This window comes from Salvelinus fontinalis, chromosome 30 (genome assembly GCF_029448725.1).
Source record: "Salvelinus fontinalis isolate EN_2023a chromosome 30, ASM2944872v1, whole genome shotgun sequence".
Lineage (NCBI taxonomy): Eukaryota > Metazoa > Chordata > Actinopteri > Salmoniformes > Salmonidae > Salvelinus > Salvelinus fontinalis.
This window is the reverse complement of record NC_074694.1, coordinates 4,705,885-4,721,511: the sequence shown is the minus strand read 5'-3', so window position 1 is coordinate 4,721,511 and position 15,627 is coordinate 4,705,885. Positions and strand designations below refer to the sequence as shown.

At 41.6% G+C, this 15,627-nt stretch overlaps 1 protein-coding gene across 1 annotated transcript in view; it reads right to left on the bottom strand.

The window, feature by feature from the left end:
- LOC129828555 (calpain-1 catalytic subunit-like) overlaps positions 1–15,627 on the bottom strand; it is an 83,448-nt gene that overhangs the window by 19,951 nt on the left and 47,870 nt on the right. The window contains exons 10-11 of the mRNA XM_055889577.1: positions 1,412–1,497; positions 535–609 (exon numbers count right to left, since the gene is read on the bottom strand). Of these exons, the coding sequence (XP_055745552.1) occupies positions 535–609; positions 1,412–1,497 (161 nt within the window). The remainder of the gene's footprint in view (positions 1–534; positions 610–1,411; positions 1,498–15,627) is intronic.

The window sequence follows — 15,627 nt, the reverse complement described above, 5'->3', positions numbered from 1 at the left end:
AAGCACACTCAGCACTATGACTAGCTGCTTGAATTACAGTAAGCACACTCAGCACTATGACTAGCTGATGGAATTACAGTAAGCACACTCAGCACTATGACTAGCTGATGGAATTACAGTAAGCACACTCAGCACTATGACCAGCTGATGGAATTACAGTAAGCACACTCAGCACTATGACTAGCTGCTTGAATTACAGTAAGCACACTCAGCACTATGACTAGCTGATGGAATTACAGTAAGCACACTCAGCACTATGACTAGCTGCTTGAATTACAGTAAGCACACTCAGCACTATGACTAGCTGATGGAATTACAGTAAGCACACTCAGCACTATGACCAGCTGATGGAATTACAGTAAGCACACTCAGCACTATGACTAGCTGCTTGAATTACAGTAAGCACACTCAGCACTATGACTAGCTGATGGAATTACAGTAAGCACACTCAGCACTATGACTAGCTGATGGAATTACAGTAAGCACACTCAGCACTATGACTAGCTGATGGAATTACAGTAAGCCCAGTCCTACCAAAACTCTCCATCCTCCATCTGTAGATGCAGGTCCTCTCTCTCAGTTGGATCCAACTCATCCCATTCTGGAGAACTGGACACATACAGGGACACAAGAACAGACCACTAATAAGAAACAGAGACCACCCAGAGGCTTGAGCTGGAAACTAAGGGAATGGGTCATCCATTATGTGTTATGCAAGCTTCAGGATTGTGGTGATAATCTGGGGTTAGTCGTAGTTGAGTAGGTTGTACTAACCTGTTGGTTCAGGATTGTGGTGATAATCTGGGGTTAGGCGTAGTTGAGTAGGTTGTACTAACCTGTTGGTTCAGGATTGTGGTGATAATCTGGGGTTAGGCGTAGTTGTATCGGTTGTACTAACCTGTTGGTTCAGGATTGTGGTGATAATCTGGGGTTAGTCGTAGTTGAGTAGGTTGTACTAACCTGTTGGTTCAGGATTGTGGTGATAATCTGGGGTTAGTCGTAGTTGAGTAGGTTGTACTAACCTGTTGGTTCAGGATTGTGGTGATAATCTGGGGTTAGTCGTAGTTGAGTAGGTTGTACTAACCTGTTGGTTCAGGATTGTGGTGATAATCTGGGGTTAGTCGTAGTTGAGTAGGTTGTACAAACCTGTTGGTTCAGGATTGTGGTGATAATCTGGGGTTAGGCGTAGTTGAGTAGGTTGTACTAACCTGTTGGTTCAGGATTGTGGTGATAATCTGGGGTTAGTCGTAGTTGAGTAGGTTGTACTAACCTGTTGGTTCAGGATTGTGGTGACAATCTGGGGTTAGGCGTAGTTGAGTAGGTTGTACTAACCTGTTGGTTCAGGATTGGGAATGTGGAAGTAGTGGTTCTGTTATAGCAGTGTTAATGTAAGGGTTAGAGGTAGACTCACTTGTCGCTCCAGGCCCCAGTCCACTCCACCTGTCCCCAGGGGTTCCTCACCCTGATCAGCCTCTCCACCTGACCCCGGTAGTCCACCTGCAACAGGACAGGGGTGGACAGATATCACTAACACTCACAGACACATACAACAACAACAATACACACAGTCTACATACTAACAACACACTAGAGACACAGTCTACATACTAACAACACACTAGAGACACAGTCTACATACTGACACCACTAGAGACACAGTCTACATACTGACAACACCACTAGAGACACAGTCTACATACTGACAACACACTAGAGACACAGTCTACATACTGACAACACACTAGAGACACAGTCTACATACTGACAACACACTAGAGACACAGTCTACATACTGACACCACTAGAGACACAGTCTACATACTGACAACACACTAGAGACACAGTCTACATACTGACACCACTAGAGACACAGTCTACATACTGACAACACACTAGTTACACAGTCTACATACTGACACCACTAGAGACACAGTCTACATACTGACAACACACTAGAGACACAGTCTACATACTAACTAACACTAGAGACACAGTCTACATACTAACTAACACTAGAGACACAGTCTACATACTGACAACACACTAGAGACACAGTCTACATACTGACACCACTAGAGACACAGTCTACATACTGACAACACACTAGAGACACAGTCTACATACTAACTACCACTAGAGACACAGTCTACATACTGACAACACCACTAGAGACACAGTCTACATACTGACAACACCACTATAGACACAGTCTACATACTGACAACACCACTAGAGACACAGTCTACATACTGACAACACCACTAGAGACACAGTCTACATACTGACAACACCACTAGAGACACAGTCTACATACTAACTAACAACACCACTAGAGACACAGTCTACATACTAACTAACAACACCACTAGAGACACAGTCTACATACTGACAACACCACTAGAGACACAGTCTACATACTGACAACACCACTAGAGACACAGTCTACATACTGACAACACCACTAGAGACACAGTCTACATACTGACAACACCACTAGAGACACAGTCTACATACTGACAACACCACTAGAGACACAGTCTACATACTGACAACACCACTAGAGACACAGTCTACATACTAACTAACAACACCACTAGAGACACAGTCTACATACTAACTAACAACACCACTAGAGACACAGTCTACATACTGACAACACCACTAGAGACACAGTCTACATACTGACAACACCACTAGAGACACAGTCTACATACTAACAACACACTAGAGACACAGTCTACATACTGACAACACCACTAGAGACACAGTCTACATACTGACAACACCACTAGAGACACAGTCTACATACTGACAACACACTAGAGACACAGTCTACATACTGACACCACTAGAGACACAGTCTACATACTAACTAACAACACCACTAGAGACACAGTCTACATACTGACAACACCACTAGAGACACAGTCTACATACTGACAACACTAGAGACACAGTCTACATACTAACACCACTAGAGACACAGTCTACATACTGACAACATCACTAGAGACACAGTCTACATACTGACAACACCACTAGAGACACAGTCTACATACTGACAACACTAGAGACACAGTCTACATACTAACTAACAACACCACTAGAGACACAGTCTACATACTGACAACACCACTAGGGACACAGTCTACATACTGACACCACTAGACACAGTCTACATACTAACTAACAACACCACTAGAGACACAGTCTACATACTGACAACACCACTAGAGACACAGTCTACATACTAACACCACTAGAGACACAGTCTACATACTAACACCACTAGAGACACAGTCTACATACTAACACCACTAGAGACACAGTCTACATACTAACAACACTAGACACAATCTACATACTGACAACACCACTAGAGACACAGTCTACATACTAACAACACTAGACACAGTCTACATACTAACTAACAACACCACTAGAGACACAGTCTACATAGTAACACCACCAGAGACACAGTCTACATACTGGCAACACCACTAGAGACACAGTCTACATAGTAACACCACCAGAGACACAGTCTACATACTAACAACACTACTAGAGACACAGTCTACATACTAACTAACAACACTAGAGACACAGTCTACATACTGACACCACACTAGAGACACAGTCTACATACTGACAACACACTAGAGACACAGTCTACATACTAACTAACAACACCACTAGACACAGTCTACATACTAACAACACCACTAGACACAGTCTACATACTAACAACACTACTAGAGACACAGTCTACATACTGACACAACTAGAGACACAGTCTACATACTGACAACACACTAGAGACACAGTCTACATACTAACTAACACTAGAGACACAGTCTACATACTAACTAACACTAGAGACACAGTCTACATACTGACAACACACTAGAGACACAGTCTACATACTGACACCACTAGAGACACAGTCTACATACTGACAACACACTAGAGACACAGTCTACATACTAACTACCACTAGAGACACAGTCTACATACTGACAACACCACTAGAGACACAGTCTACATACTGACAACACCACTATAGACACAGTCTACATACTGACAACACCACTAGAGACACAGTCTACATACTGACAACACCACTAGAGACACAGTCTACATACTGACAACACCACTAGAGACACAGTCTACATACTAACTAACAACACCACTAGAGACACAGTCTACATACTAACTAACAACACCACTAGAGACACAGTCTACATACTGACAACACCACTAGAGACACAGTCTACATACTGACAACACCACTAGAGACACAGTCTACATACTGACAACACCACTAGAGACACAGTCTACATACTGACAACACCACTAGAGACACAGTCTACATACTGACAACACCACTAGAGACACAGTCTACATACTGACAACACCACTAGAGACACAGTCTACATACTAACTAACAACACCACTAGAGACACAGTCTACATACTAACTAACAACACCACTAGAGACACAGTCTACATACTGACAACACCACTAGAGACACAGTCTACATACTGACAACACCACTAGAGACACAGTCTACATACTGACAACACCACTAGAGACACAGTCTACATACTAACAACACACTAGAGACACAGTCTACATACTGACAACACCACTAGAGACACAGTCTACATACTGACAACACCACTAGAGACACAGTCTACATACTGACAACACACTAGAGACACAGTCTACATACTGACACCACTAGAGACACAGTCTACATACTAACTAACAACACCACTAGAGACACAGTCTACATACTGACAACACCACTAGAGACACAGTCTACATACTGACAACACTAGAGACACAGTCTACATACTAACACCACTAGAGACACAGTCTACATACTGACAACACCACTAGAGACACAGTCTACATACTGACAACACCACTAGAGACACAGTCTACATACTGACAACACTAGAGACACAGTCTACATACTAACTAACAACACCACTAGAGACACAGTCTACATACTGACAACACCACTAGGGACACAGTCTACATACTGACACCACTAGACACAGTCTACATACTAACTAACAACACCACTAGAGACACAGTCTACATACTGACAACACCACTAGAGACACAGTCTACATACTAACACCACTAGAGACACAGTCTACATACTAACACCACTAGAGACACAGTCTACATACTAACACCACTAGAGACACAGTCTACATACTAACAACACTAGACACAATCTACATACTGACAACACCACTAGAGACACAGTCTACATACTAACAACACTAGACACAGTCTACATACTAACTAACAACACCACTAGAGACACAGTCTACATAGTAACACCACCAGAGACACAGTCTACATACTGGCAACACCACTAGAGACACAGTCTACATAGTAACACCACCAGAGACACAGTCTACATACTAACAACACTACTAGAGACACAGTCTACATACTAACTAACAACACTAGAGACACAGTCTACATACTGACACCACACTAGAGACACAGTCTACATACTGACAACACACTAGAGACACAGTCTACATACTAACTAACAACACCACTAGACACAGTCTACATACTAACAACACCACTAGACACAGTCTACATACTAACAACACTACTAGAGACACAGTCTACATACTAACTAACAACACTAGAGACACAGTCTACATACTAACTAACAACACTAGAGACACAGTCTACATACTAACTAACAACACTAGACACAGTCTACATAGTAACAACACCACTAGAGACACAGTCTACATACTAACAACACACTAGAGACACAGTCTACATACTAACTAACAACACTAGAGACACAGTCTACATACTAACTAACAACACCACTAGAGACACAGTCTACATACTAACAACACCACTAGAGACACAGTCTACATACTAACAACACACTAGAGACACAGTCTACATACTAACAACACACTAGAGACACAGTCTACATACTAACAACACCACTAGAGACACAGTCTACATACTGACAACACACTAGAGACACAGTCTACATACTAACAACACACTAGAGACACAGTCTACATACTGACAACACCACTAGAGACACAGTCTACATACTGACAACACCACTAGAGACACAGTCTACATACTAACAACACACTAGAGACACAGTCTACATACTAACTAACAACACCACTAGAGACACAGTCTACATACTAACAACACACTAGAGACACAGTCTACATACTAACAACACCACTAGAGACACAGTCTACATACTAACTAACAACACCACTAGAGACACAGTCTACATACTGACAACACCACTAGAGACACAGTCTACATACTAACAACACACTAGAGACACAGTCTACATACTAACTAACAACACCACTAGAGACACAGTCTACATACTAACAACACACTAGAGACACAGTCTACATACTAACAACACCACTAGAGACACAGTCTACATACTAACTAACAACACCACTAGAGACACAGTCTACATACTGACAACACCACTAGAGACACAGTCTACATACTAACAACACACTAGAGACACAGTCTACATACTAACTAACAACACCACTAGAGACACAGTCTACATACTAACAACACCACTAGAGACACAGTCTACATACTAACAACACACTAGAGACACAGTCTACATACTAACAACACACTAGAGACACAGTCTACATACTGACAACACCACTAGAGACACAGTCTACATACTAACAACACTAGACACAGTCTACATACTAACTAACAACACCACTAGAGACACAGTCTACATAGTAACACCACCAGAGACACAGTCTACATACTGGCAACACCACTAGAGACACAGTCTACATAGTAACACCACCAGAGACACAGTCTACATACTAACAACACTACTAGAGACACAGTCTACATACTAACTAACAACACTAGAGACACAGTCTACATACTAACACCACTAGAGACACAGTCTACATACTAACAACACTACTAGAGACACAGTCTACATACTAACTAACAACACTAGAGACACAGTCTACATACTAACACCACTAGAGACACAGTCTACATACTAACAACACTACTAGAGACACAGTCTACATACTAACTAACAACACTAGAGACACAGTCTACATACTAACACCACTAGAGACACAGTCTACATACTGACAACACACTAGAGACACAGTCTACATACTGACAACACACTAGACACAGTCTACATACTAACACCACACTAGACACAGTCTACATACTAACACCACTAGAGACACAGTCTACATACTGACAACACACTAGACACAGTCTACATACTAACACCACTAGAGACACAGTCTATATACTAACAACACCACTAGAGACACAGTCTACATACTGACAACACCACTAGAGACGCAGTCTACATACTGACAACACCACTGGAGACACAGTCTACATACTGACACCACTAGAGACACAGTCTACATACTAACTAACAACACCACTAGAGACACAGTCTACATACTAACTAACAACACCACTAGAGACACAGTCTACATACTAACTAACAACACCACTAGAGACACAGTCTACATACTGACAACACACTAGAGACACAGTCTACATACTAACAACACCACTAGAGACAAAGTCTACATACTGACACCACACTAGAGACACAGTCTACATACTGACAACACTAGAGACACAGTCTACATACTAACAACACCACTAGAGACACAGTCTACATACTAACAACACACTAGAGACACAGTCTACATACTAACAACACACTAGAGACACAGTCTACATACTGACAACACACTAGAGACACAGTCTACATACTGACAACACACTAGAGACACAGTCTACATACTAACTAACAACACCACTAGAGACACAGTCTACATACTAACAACACCACTAGAGACACAGTCTACATACTAACTAACAACACCACTAGAGACACAGTCTACATACTGACACCACCACTAGAGACACAGTCTACATACTGACAACACACTAGAGACACAGTCTACATACTGACAACACACTAGAGACACAGTCTACATACTGACAACACCACTAGAGACACAGTCTACATACTAACTAACAACACCACTAGGGACACAGTCTACATACTAACTAACAACACCACTAGAGACACAGTCTACATACTAACTAACAACACCACTAGGGACACAGTCTACATACTAACTAACAACACCACTAGAGACACAGTCTACATACTAACTAACAACACCACTAGGGACACAGTCTACATACTAACTAACAACACCACTAGAGACACAGTCTACATACTGACAACACACTAGAGACACAGTCTACATACTGACAACACACTATAGACACAGTCTACATACTGACACCACTAGAGACACAGTCTACATACTGACAACACACTATAGACACAGTCTACATACTAACACCACTAGAGACACAGTCTACATACTGACAACACCACTAGAGACACAGTCTACATACTAACACCACTAGAGACACAGTCTACATACTGACAACACCACTAGAGACACAGTCTACATACTAACTAACAACACCACTAGGGACACAGTCTACATACTAACTAACAACACACTAGACACAGTCTACATACTGACAACACCACTAGAGACACAGTCTACATACTGACAACACCACTAGAGACACAGTCTACATACTGACAACACCACTAGAGACACAGTCTACATACTAACAACACCACTAGAGACACAGTCTACATACTAACAACACACTAGACACAGTCTACATACTGACAACACACTAGAGACACAGTCTACATACTGACAACACCACTAGAGACACAGTCTACATACTGACAACACCACTAGAGACACAGTCTACATACTGACAACACCACTAGAGACACAGTCTACATACTGACAACACCACTAGAGACACAGTCTACATACTGACAACACCACTAGAGACACAGTCTACATACTAACAACACACTAGAGACACAGTCTACATACTGACACCACTAGAGACACAGTCTACATACTGACAACACACTAGACACAGTCTACATACTGACACCACTAGAGACACAGTCTACATACTAACAACACACTAGAGACACAGTCTACATACTGACACGACTAGAGACACAGTCTACATACTGACACCACACTAGAGACACAGTCTACATACTGACAACACACTAGACACACAGTCTACATACTGACAACACCACTAGACACAGTCTACATACTAACAACACCACTAGAGACACAGTCTACATACTGATACCCCACTAGAGACACAGTCTACATACTAACACCACTAGAGACACAGTCTACATACTAACAACACTACTAGACACAGTCTACATACTAACAACACTACTAGACACAGTCTACATATTGACAACACCACTAGACACAGTCTACATACTAACAACACCACTAGACACAGTCTACATACTAACAACACACTAGAGACACAGTCTACATACTGACAACACCACTAGAGACACAGTCTACATACTGACACCACTAGAGACACAGTCTACATACCAACTAACAACACCACTAGAGGCACAGTTTACATACTAACTAACAACACCACTAGAGACACAGTCTACATACTAACAACACACTAGAGACACAGTCTACATACTGACAACACCACTAGAGACACAGTCTACATACTGACACCACTAGACACAGTCTACATACTAACTAACAACACCACTAGACACAGTCTACATACTAACAACACCACTAGACACAGTCTACATACTGACAACACCACTAGAGACACAGTCTACATACTAACTAACAACACTAGAGACACAGTCTACATACTAACAACACACTAGAGACACAGTCTACATACTGACAACACCACTAGAGACACAGTCTACATACTGACACCACTAGACACAGTCTACATACTAACTAACAACACCACTAGACACAGTCTACATACTAACAACACCACTAGACACAGTCTACATACTGACAACACACTAGAGGCACAGTTTACATACTAACTAACACCACTAGAGACACAGTCTACATACTAACAACACACTAGAGACACAGTCTACATACTAACTAACAACACCACTAGACACAGTCTACATACTAACTAACAACACCACTAGACACAGTCTACATACTAACAACACCACTAGACACAGTCTACATACTAACACCACTAGAGACACAGTCTACATACTGACAACACCACTAGAGACACAGTCTACATACTAACAACACTACTAGACACAGTCTACATACTAACAACACTACTAGACACAGTCTACATATTGACAACACCACTAGACACAGTCTACATACTAACAACACACTAGAGACACAGTCTACATACTAACAACACACTAGAGACACAGTCTACATACTGACAACACCACTAGAGACACAGTCTACATACTAACAACACCACTAGAGACACAGTCTACATACTGACACCACTAGAGACACAGTCTACATACTAACTAACAACACCACTAGAGACACAGTCTACATACTGACACCACTAGACACAGTCTACATACTAACAACACACTAGAGACACAGTCTACATACTAACAACACCACTAGAGACACAGTCTACATACTAACAACACCACTAGAGACACAGTCTACATACTAACAACACACTAGACACAGTCTACATACTGACAACACACTAGACACAGTCTACATACTGACAACACCACTAGAGACACAGTCTACATACTAACACCACTAGAGACACAGTCTACATACTGACAACACCACTAGAGACACAGTCTACATACTGACAACACCACTGTAGACACAGTCTACATACTAACTAACAACACCACTAGAGACACAGTCTACATACTAACTAACAACACCACTAGAGACACAGTCTACATACTGACACCACTAGAGACACAGTCTACATACCAACTAACAACACCACTAGAGGCACAGTTTACATACTAACTAACAACACCACTAGAGACACAGTCTACATACTAACAACACACTAGAGACACAGTCTACATACTGACAACACCACTAGAGACACAGTCTACATACTGACACCACTAGACACAGTCTACATACTAACTAACAACACCACTAGAGACACAGTCTACATACTGACAACACCACTAGAGACACAGTCTACATACTGACAACACACTAGACACAGTCTACATACTAACTAACAACACCACTAGAGACACAGTCTACATACTGACAACACCACTAGAGACACAGTCTACATACTAACTAACAACACCACTAGAGACACAGTCTACATACTAACTAACAACACCACTAGGGACACAGTCTACATACTAACAACACCACTAGACACAGTCTACATACTAACACCACTAGAGACACAGTCTACATACTGACAACACACTAGACACAGTCTACATACTGACAACACACTAGACACAGTCTACATACTGACAACACCACTAGAGACACAGTCTACATACTAACACCACTAGAGACACAGTCTACATACTGACAACACACTAGACACAGTCTACATACTGACAACACACTAGACACAGTCTACATACTGACAACACCACTAGAGACACAGTCTACATACTAACTAACACCACTAGAGACACAGTCTACATACTAACAACACACTAGAGACACAGTCTACATACTGACAACACACTAGAGACACAGTCTACATACTGACAACACACTAGAGACACAGTCTACATACTAACTAACAACACTACTAGAGACACAGTCTACATACTGACAACACCACTAGAGACACAGTCTACATACTGACAACACCACTAGAGACACAGTCTACATACTAACTAACAACACTACTAGAGACACAGTCTACATACTGACAACACCACTAGAGACACAGTCTACATACTGACAACACCACTAGAGACACAGTCTACATACTGACAACACACTAGAGACACAGTCTACATACTGACAACACACTATAGACACAGTCTACATACTGACACCACTAGAGACACAGTCTACATACTGACAACACACTATAGACACAGTCTACATACTAACACCACTAGAGACACAGTCTACATACTGACAACACCACTAGAGACACAGTCTACATACTAACACCACTAGAGACACAGTCTACATACTGACAACACCACTAGAGACACAGTCTACATACTAACTAACAACACCACTAGGGACACAGTCTACATACTAACTAACAACACACTAGACACAGTCTACATACTGACAACACCACTAGAGACACAGTCTACATACTGACAACACCACTAGAGACACAGTCTACATACTGACAACACCACTAGAGACACAGTCTACATACTAACAACACCACTAGAGACACAGTCTACATACTGACAACACCACTAGAGACACAGTCTACATACTGACAACACCACTAGAGACACAGTCTACATACTGACAACACCACTAGAGACACAGTCTACATACTAACAACACACTAGAGACACAGTCTACATACTGACACCACTAGAGACACAGTCTACATACTGACAACACACTAGACACAGTCTACATACTGACACCACTAGAGACACAGTCTACATACTAACAACACACTAGAGACACAGTCTACATACTGACACGACTAGAGACACAGTCTACATACTGACACCACACTAGAGACACAGTCTACATACTGACAACACACTAGACACACAGTCTACATACTGACAACACCACTAGACACAGTCTACATACTAACAACACCACTAGAGACACAGTCTACATACTGATACCCCACTAGAGACACAGTCTACATACTAACACCACTAGAGACACAGTCTACATACTAACAACACTACTAGACACAGTCTACATACTAACAACACTACTAGACACAGTCTACATATTGACAACACCACTAGACACAGTCTACATACTAACAACACCACTAGACACAGTCTACATACTAACAACACACTAGAGACACAGTCTACATACTGACAACACCACTAGAGACACAGTCTACATACTGACACCACTAGAGACACAGTCTACATACCAACTAACAACACCACTAGAGGCACAGTTTACATACTAACTAACAACACCACTAGAGACACAGTCTACATACTAACAACACACTAGAGACACAGTCTACATACTGACAACACCACTAGAGACACAGTCTACATACTGACACCACTAGACACAGTCTACATACTAACTAACAACACCACTAGACACAGTCTACATACTAACAACACCACTAGACACAGTCTACATACTGACAACACCACTAGAGACACAGTCTACATACTAACTAACAACACTAGAGACACAGTCTACATACTAACAACACACTAGAGACACAGTCTACATACTGACAACACCACTAGAGACACAGTCTACATACTGACACCACTAGACACAGTCTACATACTAACTAACAACACCACTAGACACAGTCTACATACTAACAACACCACTAGACACAGTCTACATACTGACAACACACTAGAGGCACAGTTTACATACTAACTAACACCACTAGAGACACAGTCTACATACTAACAACACACTAGAGACACAGTCTACATACTAACTAACAACACCACTAGACACAGTCTACATACTAACTAACAACACCACTAGACACAGTCTACATACTAACAACACCACTAGACACAGTCTACATACTAACACCACTAGAGACACAGTCTACATACTGACAACACCACTAGAGACACAGTCTACATACTAACAACACTACTAGACACAGTCTACATACTAACAACACTACTAGACACAGTCTACATATTGACAACACCACTAGACACAGTCTACATACTAACAACACACTAGAGACACAGTCTACATACTAACAACACACTAGAGACACAGTCTACATACTGACAACACCACTAGAGACACAGTCTACATACTAACAACACCACTAGAGACACAGTCTACATACTGACACCACTAGAGACACAGTCTACATACTAACTAACAACACCACTAGAGACACAGTCTACATACTGACACCACTAGACACAGTCTACATACTAACAACACACTAGAGACACAGTCTACATACTAACAACACCACTAGAGACACAGTCTACATACTAACAACACCACTAGAGACACAGTCTACATACTAACAACACACTAGACACAGTCTACATACTGACAACACACTAGACACAGTCTACATACTGACAACACCACTAGAGACACAGTCTACATACTAACACCACTAGAGACACAGTCTACATACTGACAACACCACTAGAGACACAGTCTACATACTGACAACACCACTGTAGACACAGTCTACATACTAACTAACAACACCACTAGAGACACAGTCTACATACTAACTAACAACACCACTAGAGACACAGTCTACATACTGACACCACTAGAGACACAGTCTACATACCAACTAACAACACCACTAGAGGCACAGTTTACATACTAACTAACAACACCACTAGAGACACAGTCTACATACTAACAACACACTAGAGACACAGTCTACATACTGACAACACCACTAGAGACACAGTCTACATACTGACACCACTAGACACAGTCTACATACTAACTAACAACACCACTAGAGACACAGTCTACATACTGACAACACCACTAGAGACACAGTCTACATACTGACAACACACTAGACACAGTCTACATACTAACTAACAACACCACTAGAGACACAGTCTACATACTGACAACACCACTAGAGACACAGTCTACATACTAACTAACAACACCACTAGAGACACAGTCTACATACTAACTAACAACACCACTAGGGACACAGTCTACATACTAACAACACCACTAGACACAGTCTACATACTAACACCACTAGAGACACAGTCTACATACTGACAACACACTAGACACAGTCTACATACTGACAACACACTAGACACAGTCTACATACTGACAACACCACTAGAGACACAGTCTACATACTAACACCACTAGAGACACAGTCTACATACTGACAACACACTAGACACAGTCTACATACTGACAACACACTAGACACAGTCTACATACTGACAACACCACTAGAGACACAGTCTACATACTAACTAACACCACTAGAGACACAGTCTACATACTAACAACACACTAGAGACACAGTCTACATACTGACAACACACTAGAGACACAGTCTACATACTGACAACACACTAGAGACACAGTCTACATACTAACTAACAACACTACTAGAGACACAGTCTACATACTGACAACACCACTAGAGACACAGTCTACATACTGACAACACCACTAGAGACACAGTCTACATACTAACTAACAACACTACTAGAGACACAGTCTACATACTGACAACACCACTAGAGACACAGTCTACATACTGACAACACCACTAGAGACACAGTCTACATACTAACTAACAACACTAGAGACACAGTCTACATACTGACAACACCACTATAGACACAGTCTACATACTAACTAACAACACCACTAGAGACACAGTCTACATACTGACAACACACTAGAGACACAGTCTACATACTGACAACACCACTAGAGACACAGTCTACATACTAACACCACTAGAGACACAGTCTACATACTAACACCACTAGAGACACAGTCTACA